At 39.4% G+C, this 25,484-nt stretch overlaps 1 protein-coding gene across 2 annotated transcripts in view; it reads right to left on the reverse strand.

Annotated features, from left to right (window-relative positions):
• Nucleotides 1-25,484, reverse strand: part of LOC135220549 (ankyrin repeat domain-containing protein 16-like) — a 103,808-nt gene that overhangs the window by 17,036 nt on the left and 61,288 nt on the right. For both annotated transcript variants that reach the window (XM_064257741.1, XM_064257740.1), the window contains exon 5: nucleotides 14,867-15,148. In XM_064257741.1, the coding sequence (XP_064113811.1) occupies nucleotides 14,867-15,148 (282 nt within the window). The remainder of the gene's footprint in view (nucleotides 1-14,866; nucleotides 15,149-25,484) is intronic.

The raw sequence follows: 25,484 nt of genomic DNA on the forward strand, positions 1-25,484 counted from the left end.
CCAAACTTAATGAGGGAAAGAAACTTCTCAACATTCCTGCCTGTTTTGTGATCCTTACTGGCAAGTACCATCACCAGATGTTTGAACCACAACAGGGTGTAAGTCCTTCGCAGCGAGACTTGTCAGAGGATGCTTACAGCGATAAAAGGACTATCTCTAAGAGTACTAGAGACTCCTGTGCCCGAGTCGACAGCCCATAACCAACAGTCCAAAACTAAAGACAACTACCATTTTCATATATGAAAATGCACTCCTATACACCCATGTGTATTATCATGTTCCTAAAATTCAATAGCAGAATTTCATAATAACTAACAATTAAAAAGAAGACAAGGTTGCTATCGTATCTGGTTTAAGACAAGGTTACTATCATATTTGGTTCAGGAGAAAGCATCCCCACTGCAACAATAGGAGTAAGGGTTTACACCTCATGCTAAATTTAAACATTTCACAAATAATATGAGTCAACAACAATTACATCTCCCCTCAGCTGCATGACAACCTTCTCTAACAAAAGGTTTTAAAAGAAATAAGGACATGCTCATGGTATGGAATCCAAGAGGATTATTTTAAAAAAATGGTAGACACTCAGGAATCAACTATGTGTGCACTGACTTAGGCATTCTTGGATTTAGGAGTATTTGGTCCCCTAACACCACAGAAAAATACTTAACTCCTCCTCTTATAGGTTTATATCTGTCCAAGTAAACCCATTAACAGTTCTAAGTGGATATAAGTCAGCTATTTCTTCATTGCCTACAAAATTAATTAAATTAAACACTGTCACAATCTGGGAAAGGCTCTCACTTCTATATCTTTTCTCTAAGCAATGAAAGAAAATAGAGAGGTTGCCACTGGACCAAAGCCCAGATACAAAAAAGGGCTTGAAGCTTGGTAACACTCTATTAGCGATGTCTTATCAAAAGGCTCAAACTGAGGTTATGTAAAGATTTGGAAGACTATGTCTAAATTTGATCGTAAACCATGATAGGAAGATTCAAATTTCCAACACAAAAGATAGAAAGCCTCTTCAAACTGAATGCAATGTCACATGGTATCCTTTGATCGCTGTGACAGAAAACTGCTTTGCCTACCCGAGATACTGGCACAACTTGAATCAAGCTATACAGTGAGTAAATTAGTGCTGGATAACACCCTGGACAAACACCAAGATCAATAAACTGACCACTGTTATTGATACACAAGTATGTATACCAGTGGAGGGCTTTAAGGATTGCTTCCTTGGCCATTCTAGAAATGCCCTTAGCTCCAAACAGACAATGACAATCTCCAAATAGTCAGATAAAGGATGTGGAGGTTTGATGAAATCTTCTCAAATAAGACTGTCTGAAAAGATCTTTCCAATAGAAGAAGACAAGTAATATCTACCACCAGGAAAGGAAGTTAGGGGAACCATTCTCTTTGGGGCCACCAACGAGCTACCAATGTCATCCTTGTGTTCTGCAAAGCTCACAAATTTCCTCAAAGAAGCAAACAGAAGAAAGGCAGAGAGGTCTAGATTCAGCCATTCTTGAAGGAAGGCATTAATGGATAGTGCCTGAGGATCCTGACATAGATGGCAGTAAACTGAGGCAGTAGTGTTTTGGGCAGTCACAAACAGATTGGTGTTTGGGTCTTCCAAAAGGTTCCACAACTTCTGACAAACCTGGGAAAAGGAGACAATCTGACTGAAGACCTTGCCCTTTTCTGCTGGGTTGGTCTACAATAACAAAGTTTTCCCTAGAACAAAATGAGGTAAAGAAATAATGCAGTAGCGCTAAATAAAGTCAACCCCCAATATTCACTGACTCACAATTCACAGACTCTTATTCGCAGAATTTTCTGTGGAACCTATCTATATAAATCATTTGCCGGAAAACTTGCTTATTTGCAGATTTTTCTGAGAAGCCTATCTATAAATTATTCGCAGGAAAACTTGCTTGTTTGGAGATTTTTCTGTGGAACCTATCTATAAAGTATTTGCACGAAAACTTGCTTATTTGCAGATTTTTCTGTGGAATCTATCTATACATTATTTGCAATATTTGCAAGAAAACTTGCTTATTTGCAGATTTTTCTGTGGAACCTATCTATAAATTATTTGCAGGAAAATTTGCTTACTCTCATATTTTTCTGTGGAACCTATCTATAAATCATTTGCAGGAAAACTTGCTTATTCATGGATTTTTCCGTGGAACCTATCTATAAATTATTCACAGGAAAACTTGCTTATTCGCAGATTTTTCAGTGGAGCTTATCAATAAATTATTCACTGGAAACTCACATATTTACAGATTTTTTACAGTACTTACATACAAGTACTAATTTTCAAATAGTACATAGTATTAATAATAAGATTAGTACTGTAAGAACATTACACAATAATGTACAGTAATAATAATAATAAAGGTATTCTCCTACTTACAATGGGGTTTGGTTAAAAAAAAAAACCATCATTTGTTGGAAAAATCATATCTCGAATATAGCCTGGCCTACACAAGGGTAATCAGTACCATCTACACACATGGTAAGTCTACCCTACACTACACAGTATACTCTATACATGCATGGTACCATAGTAATTATTAATATCAACTACTTCTCTAGGATCAGTACAGATTGACTTATGCTAATTCAGTATAAAGAGAAATTGAATCACAGAAACACGAGTTAGTCTAGCATACACTACAGTATATACGTATTGTATACATACACGGTAGCCTAGCCCACAGTATACTCTACATGAACGGTATAATAATTATTAATGTCAGCTAATTCTGGAAGTTCAATGCATTCTGACATATGATAATTCAGTAAAAAAGAAATTGAATAACACAAAACATGAATCAGACATGTACTGTAAGAGGTATTTCCCCCTAACATTTGGTCCAACATCAACATAGCAGAAAGGTGTCAGGCTGTTGATGGCTATGTATAATTATAAAATACAAACATAACGAATATGCATCTTTTCCATGAATCTTTTAAAAGGTTATGCATTACTTCAGTGTATCCAATAATATTGTATGTATTTTCATATTGTATTATAAAATATAAACGTAGCGGTCAATGTTTTGGTTTGGAAAAGCTGATGGCGAATACAAGTTTATTTCGCCATATTTTACTCAATTCTGAGCAATTTTTCTTGCTTCTAGTTAGCAAAGGTGAATATCTAGATACTTTATTTATATGGGAAAAGGTCATTTTTCATTATTCAAAGTGTTTTAAAGTCAAAATATAACTTGAATATGCCTCATTGTGAACTTCATTATTTTTTTCTAATAGATTATGTTAGAGCATGTTTATTGTGTAAAAAAAATCAAGTGATTACGTTCTCTATTTTCACTTGATTTCATCGTAATACGAGCTTTACGTATTTGTCTTTTACATATTAGCATGAAAACAATAGTAGAATGTCTTTCATGCCAGTAGTTTTGATTAAAACACTTTTCTCTCAATTTCATCTACGGTTGTGTTTGATGGCATATCAAAGTTTATTGGAGTTTTTTCCTTTTTGCCAAATCACAATAATTTATAGTCATTAGCAGCTTGAATATTGTTTTCTCAGCTTCAGCTACAACTTACAGTTTAAATTCCGCAGCACTACAGTGGGGGATGCGTGTACCAGAGCACCCCCTGGCTAGAATCCATGAATACAGTGGTACCTCGATATACGAAAGGCTCAACTTACGAAAAACTCGAGATACGAAAGCCAATACGAAAAATTTAACGGCTCTACATACGAAAAGTTTTCAAGATATGAAAGGTTTCTGAAAGTCCAAGATTTGCCCGGATAACAATTTTGAAAATCGCGTCGCGCGCCGCCATCTTAGTACACTAGTAGACTCGCCACCATCCTCCTGCTCTCCCATTGGTTCCTGATGCTAGTCGCGGCCATGAAATCCTTCTCTCCTATTGACCAGCATCCCTCCCATCATGCATCTACTATGTACACGTGATGGCGTGGCTCGGCCACTCAGTACCAGCATTGTTATAGTACGCACGCGGTATTCGTTTTCGGGATCGTCAATGTGTACATAATATTTTTAAAAAAAAGTGACCAAGATCCCTCACATGGGATAAGTGATCAAGGTCTCTCTCATGGGATAACTGGAAACTTTGCAAGGTTGGTAGAATCTCCACTCCCTGCTGAACAGAGGGTGCAGACCAATCATTTACAACATGCATACCAGTATGTAGTGTACGTATAATCAAGGCACTTCAGTTTATGTTGAAGGTCAGCAGCCGAACATTCAGTACCCAAATCAGTTGCAGAGAGAGCATTTGGTTGAACAGGGTTTTGATGGACACCAGGGCCAACAGAGTCATGAGGTGCAAAAAAAGAAAGTTGAAATTCTGGAGAGAAAAAAAACAAAAAAAACAAAAAAAAACACCTACGTAAGTAAAAAAAAGTAAAAAAAAAAAAGTAAAAATCAAAATAAGAAGAAAAAAACGGCAGAAATTAAAGCAGCTTTTCATAAAGTGCAATCATTTGTAGAGGACACCCCCCTAAAAGGCTCACACAGGAACATTGTGAAAAGTACGTAGGCATAAGCAATCTTCCTTGGATAGTTACGTTGTAGTACGTACGTATATTTTTTAAAGTGTACATACGTACATATTACATACAAAAAAAAAAACGGCAGAAATTAAAGCCGATTTTCATAAAGTGCAATCATTTGTAGAAGACACCCCCCGAAAAGGCTCACACAGGAACATTGTGAAAAGTAGGCAGAAGCAATCTTCCTTGGATAGTTAAGTATGTACGTAGCCTCACTCGAAAGGTAAGCTTCCACATTTTACGTTACAGTAATAATATTTCTTGTACACTAATATACACTTTTATTTACAGGTTTTTGCATTTCCTTTTTTAGTCTTAATTTAGGTCTTGAATGGTCCAAATTGTTGTAGTATTTCATTGTTTATAGGTCAATTTAGCTTTATTATAAAATTTAATGGGGTGTTTTTGGAGGGCTTGGAACGGATTAGCCATTTTACATGTAAAATGTGGTCCAAGATACGAAAACCTCATGATACGAAGGGCGCCTCGGAACGGATTAATTTCGTATCTCAAGGTACTACTGTACTTAGAATCCCCCTCTAAAAATGCTTATAACTGCCTAGCTTGAAAGTTCAAACACCTTAAATGTACCATCCTACATCAAATATACATTAAACTATTATCCAATTGGTGTATTAATCCTTAAACGCCGAAGCGGTATTTTAAAAATCGTCTCCCGTATGCCGGCGGCGTTTGCGAGTGAGCGCCGAAACGGAATTTTTTTTTTTTTCAAAAATCACAGCACGCTCAGTTTTCAAGATTAGGAGTTCATTTTTGGCTCCTTTTTTTGTCATTGCCTGAAGTTTAGTATGCAACCATCAGAAATGAAAAAAAATATGATCATCATATATAAATACATATTGGGATATATGACAGCGCAAAAAAAAATTTCATATATAATTGTATACAAATCGCGCTGTGAGCAGAACGGTTAAAGCTAACGAGTTAATTTTTTTTCATTGTATTGTACACTAAATTGCAATCATTTTGGTATATAACATATTGTAAAACAATCAAAGCAACACAGAGAAAATATTATCACAAAATGATGCATGAATTCGTAACACGCGGACGTAAAAAAAAGCTGTTTTCAAAAATTCACCATAAATCGAAAATATTGTGCTAGAGACTTCCCGTTTGTTGCAAAATGAAGGTAATTGATTGACTATTACTAGACTGTTAGTGTTGTAGCTTACAATTGCAGTTTTCGACCATTTCGGTCGAGTTAAATTTGACCGAAGGATGAATTTTTTCTATTTATCATTATTTATATGAAAATATTTCAAAACTGATAAAAGCTACAACCATAGGTTGTTTTTCATTGTATTCTACATAAAATTGCACACATTTTCATATATAAAACTTTATGTAGCGGCTAATTTAAAATGGAGCAAACATTACGACAATCGGACAACAAAATTTATGATTTTTTCGGAAGAGTTACCGTGCGGGCGTAAGGAAAAAGTTTATTCATAAATTCACCATAAATCGAAATATTGTGCTAGAGACTTCCAATTTGTTACAAAATAAAGGTAAATGATTGAATATTACTAGAATCTAATAGTTTTAACTTACAATTGAGTTTTTCGACCATTTCGGTTGAGTCAAAGTTGACCGAAGGTTGAAATTTTGGCACTTATCGTTATTTATATAAAAATATTTCAAAACTGATGAAAGCTACAACCATGAGTTGTTTCTTGTTGTATTCTACATGAAATTGCACACATTTTTATATATAAAACTTTATTTAATGGCTAATTTAAAATGGTGCAAACATTACGACAATCAGACGAAAAAATTTCTTATTTTTTTCGGAAGAGTTACCGCACGGATGTAAGGAAAATGTTTTTTTTTCATAAATTCACCATAAATCAAAATATTGTGCTAGAGACTTCCAATTTGTTGCAAAATAAAGGTAAATGATTGAATATTACTAGAATGTAAGAGTTTTAGCTTACAATTGCGTTTTTTTTCATTTCGGTCGAGTTAAAGTTGACCGAAGGTTGATATTTTGGCACCTATCATTATTTATATGAAAATATTTCAAAACTGATAAAAGCTACAACCATGGGTTGTTTTTAATTGTATTCTACATGAAATTGCGCACATTTCCATATATATAAAAACTTTATGTAATGGCTAATTTAAAATGGTGCAAACATTACAACAACCGGACAAAAAAATTTATGATTTTTTCGGAAGTTACCGCGCGGACGTAAGGAAAAAGTTTTTTTTTCATAAATTCACCATAAATCGAAATATTGTGCTAGAGACTTCCAATTTGTTGCAAAATGAAGGTAAATGATTGGATATTACTAGAATATGATAGTTTTAGCTTACCATTGCGTTTTTTGACCATTTCGGTAGATTCAAAGTTAACCGAAGGTTGAAATTTTGGCACTTATCGTTATTTATATGAAAATATTTCAAAACTGATAAAAACTACAACCATGAGTTGTTTTTAGTTGTATTTTACATGAAATTGCGCACATTTTCATATATAATACTCCATGTAACGGCTAATATAAAATGGTGCAAAAATAAGGTCAAAGTGACAAAATAATTTCTGAGATGTTTGTTTGTTTGTTTGTATGGTGCTTTTACGTTGCATGGAACCAGTGGTTATTCAGCAACGGGACCAACGGCTTTATGTGACTTCCGAACCACGTCGAGAGTGAACTTCTATCACCAGAAATACACATCTCTCACTCCTCAGTGGAATGGCCGAGAATCGGACCCGCGACCACCGAGGTGGAACGCAAACACCATATCAACCACGCCACTGGGGCGCATTTTCTGAGATGTGTCGCGGATACTTTTTAGTGCGAGAAGAAAGAAATTCGCGCTTGTGCGCCTGGGTAACGATTGTAAACAAAACAACGCCTTGATCCATGAGCTCCCAGCATCCCCAAAGGCGCGTGATTCAAAAGATAACTATTTTTCCGCAAATTTTAAAAAAAACTTTTTTATATCGACGTACCATACATCCAATTGGCACCCAACAGACAATTTATATCGACGTTTAATATGTCCAATCGGCGTTAAAGGGTTAATCTTTGAAATAATATTATTATCATTTCAAAGTAAATCTTAAACATTTTATGGTTTAAAAATATATGTACATACTGTATGACTTAGTTATGTACATGTGAAAATAATCCAGTTCCCCCATAAGTATTCAGCCATGCACATTTTCTTTCACACAGTTATTATTCAAGCTGTCCAGTTTTCTTAGTAGTATGTATATTGTATGTATGCAAATCAAGAGAGAGAGAGAGAGAGAGAGAGAGAGAGAGAGAGAGAGAGAGAGAGAGAGAGAGAGAGAGAGAGAGAGAGAGAGAGAGAGAGAGAGAGAACAAAAATATGTAGAATGAACATTAAAAAAAAGTTTACACATACTAGTACAACATACGTAAATAGGGTACTCGCCAGTGATGAATGATGATTAAAGATGATAATGATGACTTAACTGTGAAGTCTGATGAATGGCGATGAAGATGATTGCACAGCTAAGCAGAGGAGTTACATCTCCACTCAGGGCGCCTCTTCACTTTAAGGAGGTGCTTCGGGAGACACTTCTTCAGGCAATTTGAGAGGCACTTCTTCAGGTGATTCAAGAGGCACTACTTCAGGCAATTTGGGAGGCACTACTTCAGGGGTTCGGAGAGGCTTTGGAGGGTCCTTCCTCATACAAGTGATGAACATGGTGATTGGCAGTTGGAGGGTCGTTCTTAATAAGTGTAATGAACATGGTGATTGGCAGTTGCTGTCATTCTTCATGATGGTGAGGTCTTGCTTATAGGGCTCCAATGCAGTACGTATAAAGGATATTTGATTACTTTAAGGTGCATTCCATGTAAGGATACTATGTTGAAACAAACTCCTGAACATTGTTTATCCTTCTCCTAATTTGGGACAGGTGTTCCAAGGTCAGGCCGCCCTCCTCCTCCTGCGCCTGCTCCTCTTCTGAACCTGGAGTGTCTTCGTCTTCGCTGGCAGACTTTGTGGGGTCTCCCAAATCCTGGTCTGTCAGGGGGTCAGAGTGGGCATCAATTAGGGTGCCGACTTCATCTTCGGTGGTGTCATCATATCCTTCACCACCAAGAATCCTCGCCAACTGGACTGCCTTATTAACCCTTAAACGCCTAAGGGGTATAATAAAAATCGTCTCCCGTATGCCTAGGGGGTCTCGGAGTGAGCGCCGAAGCTGTAAAAATATTTTTTTCAAAAAATCACAGCGCGCTTAGTTTTCAAGATTAAGAGTTCACTTTTGACTCCTTTTTTTGTCATTGCCTGAAGTTTAGTATCAACCATCAGATATGAAAAAAAATATCATTATCATATATAAACAATGTGATATATGATAGCGCGAAAACAAATTTTCATATATAATACAAATCGTGCAGTGAGCAAAACGGTTAAAGCTAACAAGTTAATTTTGTTTTCATTGTATTGTACACTAAATTGCAATCATTTTGGTATATAACATATTGTAAAACAATCAAAGCAACACAGAGAAAATATTATCACAAAATAATGCATGAATTCGTAATGCGAGGATGTAAAAAAATGTTTTTTTCAAAAAATCACCATAAATCTAAATATTTTTCTAGAGACTTCCAATTTTTTTCAAAATGAAGATAAATGATTGAATATTACTATACTGTAAGAGTTTTAGCTTACAATTGCAGTTTTCGACCATTTCGGACGAGTTAAATTTGACCGAATGTCGAATTTTTTTAATATATTTTTTTTTATATGCAAATATTTCAAAAAATGAGAAAAGCTACAACCTTCAATTATTTTTGGTTGTATTCTACATAAAATTGCGCACATTTTCATATATAAAACTCTATGAAACGCCTAATATGAAACAGATCAAATATTCCATGAATGCGACGTACGCATTTCGGTGATTTGCGGCGGAGAATCCGCCCTTGGAGGGAAGGAAAGTTTTTTTTTTAAATTCACCATAAATCTAAATATTGTGCTAGAGACTTTGAATTTGTTTCAAAATGAAGAGAAATGACTGAATATTACTAGACTGTAAGAGTTTTAGCTTACAATTGCGTTTGTCAATCATTTCGGTAGAGTCAAAGTTGACCAAACGTGGTTTTTTTTCTATTTATTGTGATTTATATGCAAATATTTCGAAAATGAGAAAAGCTATAACCTTCAATTATTTTTAGTTGTATTCTACATGAAATTGCACACATTTTCATATATAAAACTCTATGTAACGGCTAATTTAAAATGGTGCAAACATTACGACAATCGCACGTATGATTTCTTCGGAAGAGTTACCATGCGGACGTAAGGAAAATGTTTTTTTTTATCATAAATTCACCATAAATCGAAATATTGTGCTAGAGACTTCCAATTTGTTGCAAAATGAAGGTAAATGATTGAATATTACTAGAATATAAGAGTTTTAGCTTACAATTGCATTTTTCAACCATTTCGGTAGAGTCAAAGTTGACCGAAGGTTGAAATTTTGGCACTTATCATTTTTTATATGAAAATATTTCAAAACTGATAAAAGCTACAACCATGGGTTGTTTTTAGTTGTATTGTGCATGAAATTTCGCACATTTCCATGCATAAAACTTTATGTAACGGTTAATTTAAAATGGTGCAAACATTACGACAATCGCACGTATGATTTTTTCGGAAGAGTTACCGCGCGGACGTAAGGAAAGTTTTTTTCATAAATTCACCATAAATCGAAATATTGTGCTAGAGACTTCCAATTTGTTGCAAAATGAAGGTAAATGATTGAATATTACTAAAATATAAGAGTTTTAGCTTACAATTGCGTTTTTCGACCATTTCGGTAGAGTCAAAGTTGACCAAAGGTTGAAATTTTGGCACTTATCGTTATTTATATGAAAATATTTCAAAACTGATAAAAGCTACAATCATGAGTATTTTTTTGTTGTATTCTACATGAAAATGCACACATTTTCATATATAATACTCTATGTAACAACTAATTTAAAATGGTGCAAAAATTATGTCAAAGTGACAAAATAATTTCCGAGATGTGTCACTGATACTTTTTAGTGCGATAAGAAAGAAATTCGCGATTGTGCGCCTGCGTAATGATTGTCAACAAAACAACACCTTGATCCGTGAACTCCCAGCATCCCCCAAGGCGCGTGATTCAAAAGTTTTCGGCTGGTAGGCCTATAAGTATTTTTCCGCGAATTTTTAAAAAAACTTTTTTATGTCAACGTAAATTACATCCAGTCGGCACCCAAAAGACAATTTATCTCGACGTAAAATACGTCCAATAGGCGTTTAAGGGTTAATGACCGAATGTTGAATTTCCTGAGGAGAGAAGCCCGTATAATCATGCACACAATCCAGCCACAATTTACTCCAGCTGGTATTCAGGGTTTCTTTCTTCATGTCCTTTGAGCAACTGGTCAATGATAGACAGACACTTGGCAATCATGAATTGTTTTTATGTTTAATCATTATGATAAATTTATTGAAACATTTTATTTTTTAATGTGAATTGGTACTACTTTTATGTACATATTATAGTAAAGATTTAATGCCTCTCCTTCTCGCCTCAGCAATATCACAACGCATAACCTAAAATCATTCATTCATTATTCCTCAAAAATATAAATGCTCCCACCCTCTATCTCAAATTAGCTGTGCATTACTGCAAGGACAAATTATTTTCTTAATCGTTTATGCTAAATTTTTTGTGAAAAGTTTGTTCTTTCATTTACTATTTTGTTGAATATGCTTAAATTATACCATCTCACTCGGTGCACCAAACACTGGCTCAATTAAGACTTATTTTTTATTGTTTCTCTATTGCATGTACTGTGAAATTCCCTTTTTTATGTGAATTGTTATTGCTTTTATATACATACAGTAATATTTTAACTCTCTTCTCCTCTCCTCAACATATCAATGCTCCCTCGTTCAGTCTCAAGTCAGCTGTGTAAACAGTGGCTCAAGACTTTTTTTTATTGTTTTTCTATTGTATGTATTGTGAATCCCTTCTTTATGTGAACTGATATTGCTTTTACATACATACAGTAATATTTTAACTCTATCTTCTTCTCTCCTCAAAATATCAACACTCCCTCCTTCAGTCTCAAGTCAGCTGCTTGTGACGTCACTGCTAAATTTTATACAGGCAGTCCCCGGTTATCAGCGGGGGTTCCGTTACCGAGGGGGTGCCGATAAGCGAAAACCACCATTAACCGAAACTCAGCGATTTATGGCATCATAATGGCACTTATGGCACCGTTAACCGGTTATCAGCGCCTTAAGTACCATTATGGTGCCTCTGTTATATATGTTATGGCGCCGATAACCAGAACTCTGCCTGTTATGGTGCCATAAATTGCCAATTTTATGGCACTAGACGAGCGTCACAAAACCGGCTCACCGATAACCGAGTCCGCCAATAACCGGGGACTGCCTGTATTGAAATGCTTTATTCTTTTATTCATTTTGTTGAATATGGTTATTATTAAACTATATATTGTAAATAAAAAAACATGCTAATACAGTTTTTTTTGTAGGGTGCACTAGGACATCAAATACAAGTACAGTGGACCCCCCTGTATTCACATTCTCCGGATTCGCAGACTCGCACATTTGTGGATTTCTCTCTGGAACATTTCCCTGCATTATTCGCGGAAAATTCGCCTACTTGCAGTATTTTTCTATGAGAAATATCCACAAATTCCTGGTTTTTTAATCAATTTCATCATAAACTGCACTTTTTGTGATAAAACTATTAAAAAAACCAGATATAAAAATCTTTAGTGGGTTTTTCTTGAGTTTTAACTAACAAAATAGGAGGTTTTAAGCATCTTTATGGGGGGTTCTAACTATTCACAGGAGGGTCTGGTACGCATCCCCCGCGAATACAGGGTGACCAGTGTAAACAAGATAATCAGTCAGTTTGGAGTACAATCATTTGTTTGACAAATCATACAAAATTTTTCTCGAAAATTTAGTTTGAAAAACGCAATGTCTGACATAAGAACCATTTGACAAATGAGGTACCACTGTATATACATTTTTTATGATGAAAAAAGATTTACTCATTTTCAATATTACAGTATGTACTGCAATATATTAATGATGTAAATAAAGAAAAATTTGCAAAGCAGCCATCCAGGGGCACCATTCACTTTTCTTGGCGCTCATTGGCTGTACTTTTGGTGCTGATTCGATGGGCCCTCACTTGGTCTTGCAGAGATGGGGTTGTGGGATCCTGCATCTCAGCCAGTTCATTGCGTACTGAATCTCTGTATATGTAAATCTGAGCTTTCAAGATAAGCAGTTTTATGCATTTAGCTATTTGCGGGTGGTTGCGGTCCCTATCCCCCCGAATACGAGGGTCAACTGTAACTCTACAAGTTCACATATGTCACTATCACTCTCTCCAAAACGGATGAAATGTGGGCTGGTGAACGCGAGCGTTAAACTACCAAGTACAGTGTTCCCCCTGTATTCACAGGGGATGAGTACCAGATCCCCCGGCAAATAGCTAGAATCTGCGAATAGTTGAAACCCCTATAGAAATGGTTAAAACTGCCTATTTTGTTAGTTAAAACTCAATTAAAATCCACTAAAAATGTTTGTAACTAGATTTTTAACGTCTGTTTTATCACAATAGTGCATTTTATGATGAAATTGATAAAGAAACAACAACAGGAATTTGTGGTTATTTCTCATAGAAAAATACCATGAATAATAGGGGTATATGTTTGAGAGAGAAATCCGTGAATACTTGAGTCTGCGAATCCGGAGTGCGCAAATACATGGGGTTCACTATAACTCCTTCAGCGAACATGTCAAATTCGATCCGGAAAACGGTTGCGAGACGGAGAAGGGCACAAACCTTGGTCTCAATACACACCCTGGTTCCTTGTCTTTGGAGAAGACCAACGGACCCAGGGGAGTCTAGCGGGCTGGCTACATACAGACACCAAAGCTTTGACAATTTCTCTCTAGCATGGGGAAACCAAAAAAAGGTTAATCACTGTGGGGGGGATGGGGGACATCTTGCCCTAATATATGTGGTCAAATTTAAACCATAAAGGAATATTTCTCCATTATGACCTATAATTTTTCTCCTGAACCACATAGGGAGCAAAAGACAGCAGAACAGGAGTCAGAGAGGAATTTTGTTTGTTTGTGGGGTGTTTTTACATTGCATGGAACCAATGGTTATTCAGCAACAGGACCAACGGCTTTACAAGACTTCTGAACCACATCAACATTGATCTTCTATCACTAGAAATACACATCTCTCACACCTCAGTGGAATGCCTGAGAAGTGAACTCGTGGCCACTGAGGTAGCAGGCCAAGACCATGTCAACCACGACACTGAGGCGCAGAGAGAGGAATTAACCTAAGCTACTAGGTAGGCTAATGGAGGAGGAGGAGGAGAAGCAACACCGTAAGACAAACTTATAGTCTACATTATCTATCGGCCTCTAGCATCTTCTGATACTTCAGAAATTTTCCTTCTCATCAGGTTACTCATTACCTTCACATCAAGAAAACTACACTCGTGCCTCAAAGGCTTAGCTAACACGTGGCCATCATGCAAAACCAAAACATTCAGTTGCCACAAACTCTTTCTTATACAGCCTAATGCTGCCATCTCTGTTTGTTGTAGATGACATAATGGAGAAACAGAAAACAAGCACAATACCGTACAGGAGAAAATTAGCCAGAAATCATCAAAATTATTGTTAACGCTGATTCACACCATCTGTATACTAAGGACATGGCATGAAGAATTCTGACAAGAATGTAAACACTCCAATGCAATCTGGTGGGAAACAAATGATTACAGAGACAGTCCTAGTGGGTTAGCCATGCGTAATTTTGTTTTATTTTGAATGCTGATCACACCTAATGGTGCGAAGATATAAGCAAACTTTAACAGTAGGTAATATTCATTCCAAATAATGTGTAATCTCAAAGTTCCTACCTTCTTTTATGTAGAATCAATGTATAATTGGCAATGTAGAAATGTAACTATTTTATTTCTCAGGTGCTTACTGTTGCCACAATCAAATATCCTGAACAATCACTCAAATTGTAATGGACAAAAGCAGATTAAAATATCATAATTAATTTGATATTTTAATGGTAAAATGTTCTCGTAAAATAGGTGGCATTTCAATTACTTTCCATACAAAAACTACTACATATTTATAATTCACCAGAAATCTACAGTTAAAAAGGTACTACATATCACTATCCCAAAAAAACCCATCCTACAATTAGTCTTGCACAAAGCAATACTTTACCTGTATCAGACAGAAGATTCACGTCAACACTGTACTTCTCCATAAGAAGTTGAACAACTTCTAACTGGCCAGCTTCAGCTGCAATATGGAGCCCCATTCTTCCTGTTTTGTCTTTTGCAAAAAGACTAGCTTGGTGATCAGAAATAAGCATTTCTGCAATTTCCACATGGCCCATACGAAGAGCTTCCATTAGTGGAGTGTTGCCACATGCATCAGCTTCATCTGCAGCATAATTACCTCTTGAAAGTAACAGCTGAATGGTTGACTTTCGACCATGCATGGCTGTTAAGATACGATCAATTAATTACAAACTCTTCACACCATTAGTTAACTAGACATTCTGAAGTAATTCATATGCAGTAGTATCACTTTCACACCTCAGTATCATTTACCATAAACAAAGGGAAATCAAGAAATAAGGGTGTTAATTTTTAATCATAAAATAATCAACTCTAATCTACTCTACCATAAAAATTTTTCACTCATCATAAAAGTCTTTACAGTATATTTAATCTTAATTTTGTCATGCATGACAGCTTTTGCTAATATATCAGTCAATTTCCTTGATGTTTACCAAAAAACTAAGCACTCACGATTCTTGGGACAATTACCCAATTTATTGTAAAATGATATTGTTAAACTACAATAAAGTTTTGTACATACTTACCTGGCAGATATATACTTAGCTATAGTCTCCGACGTTCCCGACAGAATTTCAAATCTCGCGGCACACGCGACAGGTAGGTCAGGTGGTCTACCTTACCCGCCGCTGGGTGGCGGATGTACGAACCACTCCCGTAAGCTTGTCAGATTTTTCTCTTCCACCTGTCTCCTGAGGGGAGGCTGGGTGGGCCATTAATCGTATATATCTGCCAGGTAAGTATGTACAAAACTTTATTGTAGTTGAACAATATCATTTTTGTACATGAACTTCCCTGACAGATATATACTTAGCTGATTGGCACCCTTGGTGGAGGGTAAGAGACAGCTCAATAATACAGGTAAGACGGGAAACAACTAATGTTGTAGGATATAAAAACCTTGGTTCTCACCTTTTCAGGATGAAGACTTCATAGATACTATCTCTGAGTCTGCATTGCCTGGAGAGCTACAGCTAGGACGTGACCTGATGCTGAAACTCTCGGATCTACCACTGGGATATGTGATCCCCTATTGTGGTAGAATCCAAGTCGGATGCTGTTAGAGGGACCTTGTCCGCTTACCTAACAGATCCTTACCACTACCTGTGCAAGGAGCCAAAACCCACCAGACCACCTAACCAAAATACAAAGGGTTAATATTACGACAAAAAGAGGTGCCTCCTGCAACCTCTTTCAGACAACCAAAAAACAACAATATAAAATATGGGGTAACATATAAAAAATTTACACAGGATAAGTTTCAGCTCCCTGCCCCAGCACCGAATCCGCCGATACGAAAGGACCCAAGGCGAAGCATTTATCATATGTGATTTTTACATCACGTAGGTAGTGGTTTGCGAAAACCGATTGGCATCTCCAAAAAGTCGCCTCCATCAAGTTCCGCACAGACATATTTTTTCTGAATGCAAGCGAAGTTGCGATGGCTCTCACCTCGTGAGCTTTCACTTTCAGTAGTTTAAAATGTTCTTCCTTACAAGCAACATGCCTCTGTAATAAGGCTTCTCAGAAAAAAGGAAAGAGCATTCTTCGACATGGGCCGAGTGGGGTCCTTTACAGAGCACCAAAGCACATCTTGATTAGCCTTAAGTTGTTCCTCCTCTTAAGGAAATACTTCATAATTCTCATAGGGCAAAGAGTTCTTTCAGGCTCTTCCCCTACTAGAAAAGATAAACTACGAACTTCAAAGCTCCTGGGCCAAGGCCGTGATGGGTTTTCATTCTTTGCAAGGAAATTTGGAAGAAACGAACACACCATAGAATCTTCCTTAAACCCTACATTGCCCTCAATAGCTTGGAGCTCACTCACTCTCTTAGCTGTAGCTAGGGCCAAAAGGAAGACAGCCTTCTTCGTCAGATCCTTGAAAGAGGCTAAGCTAGGAGGTTCGAATCTAGACGATCCAAGGAATTGTAGAACTACGTCTAGATTCCAGTTTGGTACCACATGAGGACGCTTAATGGTTTCAATGATCTAATAAGATCATGCAAGTCCTTATCATCGGATATCTTTAAGCCTCTATGCCGAAATACCGCCGCCAACATACTGCGGTATCCCTTAATAGTTGACACAACCAGATGACATTCTTCTTTGAGGAAAATAAGGAAATCCGCAATTTGGGTCACAGAGGTACTGGAAGAGGAAATGTTCTTCCTCTTGCACCAACGTCTGAAGACATCCCACTTTGACTGGTATACACGCAAGGTGGAAGGTCTCCTCGCTCTTGCGATTGCTTTAGCAGCTGTTGCTGAAAAGCCTTTCGCTCTGACCAAACTTTGGACAGTCTGAAGCCAGTCAGACTGAGAGCGAGGAGATTTTTGTGGTACCTGTCGAAGTGGGGTTGTCTGAGTAGATCGCTCCTTAGCGGGAGCGATCTTGGAAGGTCCACCAACCATTCCAGTACCTCTGTGAACCATTCTTGGGCCGGCCAAAAGGGAGCGATTAAGGTCATTCTCGTTGAATCGGACTCTACGAACTTCTTGATGGTTAGCCCCAGGATCTTGAAGGGGGGAAACGCGTAGACGTCGAGTCCGTTCCAGTCTAGAAGAAGAGCATCTATTGCTAATGCCTCTGGATCCGATATCGGAGAGCAGTAAGGATCCAGCCTCTTGTTCTTTGACGTGGCAAAGAGGTCTATGTGTGGCCTGCCCCATAACTTCCACAGGCTCTGGCATACATCCAGATGAAGGGTCCACTCTGTGGGAAGGACCTGATCTTTCCTGCTGAGGAGATCTGCTCTTACATTCCTTTCTCCCTGCACGAACCTGGTGAGAAGCTTGATTCCTCTTTCTTCTGCCCACAGAAGAAGGTTTCTTGCTGTCTCGTACAGGGAGAAGGAATGCGTCCCCCCCTGTTTCCTGATATATGCCAGAGCTGTAGTGTTGTCCGTGTTGACCTGCACTACCGATCTTCTGACTTTGGGCTCGAAAGCCTTCAGAGCCAACCACACAGCCATCAACTCCTTTCTGTTGATGTGCCAGGCTACCTGGTCCCCCACCCAGGTACCTGACACTTCGCTGGTTCCCAGAGTTGCACCCCACCCCGTGTCCGACGCGTCGGAGAACAACACCAGGTTGGGGGTCTGTGATTGAAGAGACAGTCCCTTCGCAAAGAGGTTGGGATCTGTCCACCATAAGAGATGTTTCTTGATGTCCTGGGATAACGACAGGGAGAACGTCAAATCCTGAGAACGACGACTCCAATTCCGATGAAGAAAGAATTGGAGCGGTCTCAGGTGCAACCTTCCTAAGGAAACGAATTGCTCCAGCGAGGAGAGCGTCCCCAGCAGACTCATCCACTCCCTCACTGTGCATACTTCTTTCCCTAAGAAGGTTGTTACTCTCTCGAATCCTCGGGCTATCCTTTCCTGCGAGGGAAAAGCCCGAAAACTCAGAGAGTTCATCTGTATCCCGAGATACACACACTCTTGCTCGGGAATTAGTGACGACTTCTTGAAATTGACGAGAAGTCCCAAAGCCTTCGTCAATTCTAAAGTTACTTGTAAGTCCTTCAAACAACGATCTTCTGAATTGGCCCTTATTAGCCAATCGTCGAGGTACATGGATATCCTCACCCCTTTCAAATGAAGCCATTGAGCCACATTCCTCAAAATCCCCGTGAACACTTGAGGGGCCGTCGAGAGGCCGAAACACAGAGCCCTGAACTGAAAAATTTTCCCCCCCATCATGAATCTGAGAAACTTCCTCGAGGAAGGATGGATCGGTACGTGGAAGTAAGCGTCCTGTAAATCCAAGGAAACCGCCCAGTCCCCTGGACGAAGTGCTGCCAGCACTGATGAAGGCGTTTCCATCGTGAACTTCTTCTTTTCTACGAAGAAGTTCAGGGCGCTTACATCCAACTCCCGGCCCCATACAGGGAGGCGATTTCACTCGCTCCGTCTCTTACCGACTTGTCTATACAAGACAAAACACACATAAGATCTTCTGGCGAAATTGACTCTGGCACTTCAATTTTCTTGGCTAGGACTCCCAACGACCAATCAAGGAAGTTAAATACTTCTAGCACTCTAAACATGCCTTTGAGCATGTGATCCAATTCATTCATTGCCCAAGTCGTCTTAGCAGAGTTAAGGGCAGTTCTCCTTGTCGAATCTACCAGCGCCGAAAAATCCGAATCAGCCGAAGACGGTAGACCCAATCCTAAGGACTCTCCTGTTTCGTACCAGAAACCAGCGCGTCCTGATAACTTCGAAGGAGGAAAAGCGAACATCGTTTTCCCCGCTTCTTCTTTGGAAGCCATCCAGGAACCAAAACTCCTCAGTGCCTTCTTCATAGAAAGAGTTGGCTTCATCCTCACACAAGAAGAACTCTTCGCTGTCTTCGCCGTTGAAAAAAGTGAGTGAGGAGAAGGAGGAGCCGTAGGAGAAAGGGAATCCCCAAAAACTTGCAAAAGTAGCTCTGTAAGCTTCTTGTAAGAAGACACAGCAGCAGAAGTGTTCGGTTCCTCATCCGAACCTTCTAGGACGTCTTGTCGAGGCGAGCGCGGAAGATCCTTAGGTGACGAAGGGATCCTAGTAGGAGTTGAGCGAGAGGTTGGAGAACGCCCTCTCTTAGAAGAGTTCACATCCACTGGAGAACGAAGAGAAGATCTGGGATGTCTACGATGAGACTCCCTCTTCGAGGTAGACGGAATCTCAGCCGAAGGAGAGGTAGGGCTCCTACTCCGAGAATCCTCGGAAATATCCACAGGGCGCTTACGAGGAGGCGAGCGCCTACTATACTCTTTGTGCCTATCCCGAGGCGAGCGGCTGCCAGGAGAAGAGCGCCTATCGAGAGCAGAGCGCTTGCGCGGCTCTCCATACCTGTCCAGTTGCGTACGATCAACGGAAGTTCGACTGGAAGGCGAAATGCGCCTACTAGGAGAAGGCTGCTTGCGAGACTCTTGACGTCTAACAAGAGGGTAACATTCAGGAGAAGGGCGCTTCAAAGCTAACAAGCGCCTACTTGGAGAAGGGCGCTTCCGAGATTTCTGTTGTCTACCAAGAGACAAACGGTCAGGAGAAGTGCGCCTAGAAGCGGGAGAGCGCCTACACGGACGGAGAAGGGCGCTTGAAAGACTCTTGTTGTCTGCCCCGAGGAGAATAATCAGGAGTATGACGCCTTAAAAGAGACGAGCGCCTACTAGGAGATCGATGTGCAGTAGGCTCTTGGCGCCTACCTTGCGGGGAGCGGCTAACAGCAGGCCGTCTATCATGCACACGACTCCTACCAGACTCTTGATGCCTGTCAGGAGAGAAGTCACGATCCGACACTCGAGGAGAGTGACATCTGGACGAAGAACGCCTACTTGTATATGGGCGCCTTCTAGAATCTTGAGGCTGCTGAGATCTCACGCGAGGGAGTTGAAGAAATAGCGTGATGAGCAGGTGCAGTGCGCTTACCGGAAGCGGGAATCCAATCTGGAGAAAAAACTTCTTTCTCCATAGAGCGTCCTACCGATGTTTGGCGCCTTGAAGTCGAAAGAGAGCCAGGCGAGCGAGGGCGCTCACGCGAGCCCCTACCTTCATACGAAACCTCCCCATATGAAGGAGAACGCCTAAAACGAGGAGAACGATCCTCTGAAGAGCGGCGCCTAGATCTCTTGATCGGAAGAGAAACGTCCTTCTTCCTACGTGATCTAACTGCTAGAGAGTCTGCTAGCGCCGTGATCTGAGCTTGAAGTCCCGCGAGTACTCTCGTAGGCGAATCTTGTTGTTCTTCCTCGGAAGCAGGCGCCGAGCGCGGAGCGCGAGAAGAAGAACGATCACAGGATTTCTTGGGTTTCTTCGCCTCCACCGACGATTCTTCCGGGAAAACCTCCGGACTAGAAGCCAAAGGACTGCAGGGAGCCTTCCAAGCCCTCTTCAACGGGCGCGACGCATCCGGGGAGTTCCAACCTCTCTTCGGAGAGGGAGACGACGAATAGGAGAAGCATTGGCGTAGTAGCTCCTTCTTGTAGCGATCCGAGGCAGCCTGGGAGCGTACTTCAGGATCTGCCGAGGGGGACGCCTGACCGGTGGGGGTTCTCCCTAGCCCTCTTGCGGCTTTCGACTTTCCTACTCCACTGGAACTGGGAGTCTGGAAGAGGTCTAGGCCTAGAGGCACTAAGGAGCCGGTCAGACGCACCCTCTACAACACTGGGGACACTGCACTGATCACTAACACTCTCCTTACCTTCCAACTGACGAATCTTCTGATCCATAGAACGAATCGTGGCTCTCAGAGCTGCCGCCTCCGAAGGCGAATCTTCGGCTTCGGTGCGGGGAGCAGGGGCTGCAACTTGGGAAGAAGGTTCTAATTCTACGTTAGTATTAGGATCCACATCCAACTCACTCATTCTAGATCTACTAGAACTTCTAGAGGAAGCCTTACGCACTCTATCACGTTCCAACTTCCTAACATAAGAAGAGAGAGCCTTATATTCTTCTTCATTCAATCCCTTACATTCACTACAAGGGTTAGCAAAAGAACATTCATTCCCCCTGCATTTCATGCAAACCGTGTGGGGGTCTACCGAAGCTTTCGGCAACCTCACCTTACATCCTTCATTCACGCAAACCCTAAACAAAACCGAAGTTTTAACTACCGAATCTAGGTCAGACATCGTTAAAGAAAATCAAAATCAAAATCAAACCGGTCCACAATCAGCGTATGCCAAGCCAAACAAAGCGAATACGTCACCAAAAGAAGTCCAAATTAACTCCAGGCAAGCGAGAATCGAAAAACTATCGAGAGGAACCGACAACAGTTGTTATCGTTCCCGCGACAGAGAAAAATCTGACAAGCTTACGGGAGTGGTTCGTACATCCGCCACCCAGCGGCGGGTAAGGTAGACCACCTGACCTACCTGTCGCGTGTGCCGCGAGATTTGAAATTCTGTCGGGAACGTCGGAGACTATAGCTAAGTATATATCTGTCAGGGAAGTTCATGTACAAAAAGATATTTTGACGAATAATTCTGAAGTTTCAAATGTGATTCTGGCATGTGCAGAAATAATTTTTTGTGACTAAACTAAACAAACTACAATAGATAATCTTCAATGTAGAGAACACACTTGCTTCTTTATTTTTTTGCCCAGTCTTGTGTGACCTAAAATTTTCAGGACAGTGGTCAGAGAATGTGGACCTTTAATGAATAAAGTATATGCTCTTACTGAGCTCTTTTGGTATTTGTCATGGTGTGATGAAGTATACATTATATGCCAATACACAACAAGGCTTGCTAAATTTGCAAGGACAGAATTTTAATAGTTACAATTTTAACAGATTGTAAATTAAAGCAAATGTAAATAAGTCCAAATCATTTCTGAAATGTGTTACTTATCATGTTGGTAAAGTGCACGATAAAACAATGAAATTTAGATCTTCATGAAAACTAATTCAGAATTCACAGATAGACGTTATGTCATATAGTACATGATAACCATTACTTAAAACTATGATGGAACCTCATTATTTTTACCCGGAAAGGCCCTCCAAAACAAAAACACACTTCCTTGGGATCTCTGGAAACATCTTGGTAGCATTCAAATAAAAAGACCAAGCTTCTCCCAGCAAGATTTTGGCTTTCTAAAGGCCTCACATCACACATGACCTGCAATGGTTTCTTTGTAATCAGGTCTTCCAATTATTCTTTGAGGTCAATAAAGATAATGCCTTCATCATGATCATTTGGTAGAAACGCTAGAATTCCTTCTTTTCATGCCCCGGACTCAGTTGATAAGTTTCTCACCTCCATGATGATTGTGTCTTACATTTTGGTGATCCTCCTTATGGCCATAGATTAGAAAATACAAGCAGTCCTGTTGCAGGAACAGCATTTTTCTTCTTCTTGATCACTGGGCAGGTTTTAGTGTCCTAGCAATAATGTTGATACCTTGTCCATCACTAGTAATTTGCTATGGTGTCTAATTTCACTTCAAAAGCCAAACTCATATAGACACTACTTTGGCTGAGCAGATGCACTACATATACTATAGTAGTACCAATCTAAGGTGAGGGTTTGGGCGTGTCTGAAAGCGAAAACACGCGTTGCCATATCTTCAAGTTCTTTGTAGAGGCGGCCAAAGTCAAAGCTCTGTATTTCTTACTAATCACCCGAGGGAAACATTACCCTTAGGTCTTAACCTCTGTCCTGTACAGATTATCCTCCTTTCAGAGTCTGGTGAAAGGGGAATGGCCACTCTAATTGTCTTAGAAGGGTTCGCTGGTATAAGTTTATTTTTCCTTTATTCAGATAGTGTGTATTGGCATTAAAACTTCAGATATGAAACAGTTCTTTTTATTCTTCAATTAACTTATTTATTAACAACCTACATGAGAGAAAACTAAAGAGGAAAACATGGATATGATAAATTTCATACATTAATCATTTCTTTATTTTAGAAACATTCAAGTAATAAATACAGTATATCTAATAAATAAGAAAGATAATGATACAATTTATTTAACCTCGTGATGCATGCATTGACAATGGTTTTCAAAGAGAACAGTACAGAACAGCGTAAAAAGACGAGAGAGAGAGGGATGCTTTAAGAGGACTTCTCATCACAAGATTCCTCATCAGAAGATCAAGAATTACAATAATTGAATCAATCAAGATATCTTTTGCTGCATCTTCCACTTGCAATTGCTCGGCATGTCTTATGGCCTTTTCCCAATTTTCAGGTGTCACAGTATCCAGAGCTTCTTTAGGAAGTTCCGATAGGTTTGCCATCTTAAAATCGTTTCGTTTCGCTATGAAACTTTTCACTTGACCCCAAATTTCTCAATGTATAGAAAAGTTCGATAACAAACATCTTTTAAGCATTTAATCACACACAAACACACACGTGTTTGAGCGCCAACTATATTTACATCCGCTAATCCTTACCTTCACCATAAAGGACCCCAGCTTATAAGATTTGACCATTCTTAAGAGATTAACGAAGGGTATATTGTTCTTGACTGATAGATACAGATTTCGATACTTGACCTGAGAATCGAGATTGTAGATGTGGCAACATGTCTGCCACGTTTCTCAAATATGATATTGAAAAACTTAAGAATGTTGATCATTAACAACTGTATACGTAAAAACCATGTTTAGCAAATATTTCATAGTAATTCCCTTCAGGTATGGCATATAACAACGACCTATATTCCATAAAATTTTCCTTAGAATGGATGTTTGGCAACGCACGTAAATGACTTTCGACCCAACAAAACCCTCACCATAGATTGGTACTATTATAGTACTATGCATAGCACAAATTTTCTTCCATAACATAAATTTTATATAAGTAACTTACCAAATAATTACATAGCGATTAGTATCCACTAACATGGCAGTTCGAGATTCAAAAAAACCTGGTAGCATTCTTTTTCTTTGGTGCGGATAATGACCCCGTCCACTTCCAGAGAGGAATAGGTACAACATAGCTAAAGAGCGCAATTCATTTCTGCTGGTTAACGACAATACATGTTTTTTCAGCAGCTCTCAGATATTGTAATTTACCAGATGGTTGTGATATCTTCATTTGGCAATCTTCATTTGGTGAAGTATTCAGTGCCTTTGGTAACACTCTTTTCATCAGCTTAGTTAGCGTCCTGATTTTGATTACTGACTGTGACTTAACAATTTTATTATTATGTCAGATCCTAGTATATCTAGTAGTATCCGATTTTGTAGTGAGGGCTGTAAGACTAGACTTGCATCAGCCAAATATGACAGTCATACGGTTTGCTGTGCTTCTCGTGAACAAGTATGTTCACCAGACATTAGTTGCACTGAATGTAACGACTGGGATTTAGGGAAATGGAAAGTATTAAATGCACATTTAGAGAAACTACAACGTGACAGACAGAGAAAGGCAGCTGCCAGAGCCAAAGCTAGGGCTCCTTCTAGTCAACCTATTTTTCCTAAGGGTGTTGTTGATTTACCTGTCACATCAACACTTGTTACTGCTTTCTCCTCTCTTAAGTCCTCCAACTTTTCACGCTAATCCGCTCCCTGGCTCTCATATTTCTGAACCTGATGCCATTACCAGCCTCGAGGTTTGAGTTGACAAGAAATTTGAGCTTCTCATGATTACCGTTTACCAAAAAGGCAATTCAGTAAGAGTCCTGATGGACAAGTTTAGTAGTGTTGGTGCAAGTGCAGTGTCTTTAGAGGCAGGTGGCTACTAGGTCCACTGATACTCCTAGACCAAGGTTGCTGCTCAGCTCCCCTCACTCACCTGGGAGATAGCAAACTGGCAGTCCAAGAGAGGTTGGTGGGGCTTGCCCACTGGTAGTTGCTTCCACAGACAAACCTGTTGTATGCTCCAGGGACTCGAAGGACCACCACTGGAAAGGCATCCTTTTGGATGTGCATATGTTATCTTCCAGTGATTTTCACTCTCATGAGATGAAAGGGCGTAGTCTGCGTTTTCTGAACGCCTCCAGGCCATTGAAAAGGCATGGCACCTCGTTGGAAAATGACTA

Source organism: Macrobrachium nipponense, chromosome 2, assembly GCF_015104395.2.
Source record: "Macrobrachium nipponense isolate FS-2020 chromosome 2, ASM1510439v2, whole genome shotgun sequence".
NCBI lineage: Eukaryota > Metazoa > Arthropoda > Malacostraca > Decapoda > Palaemonidae > Macrobrachium > Macrobrachium nipponense.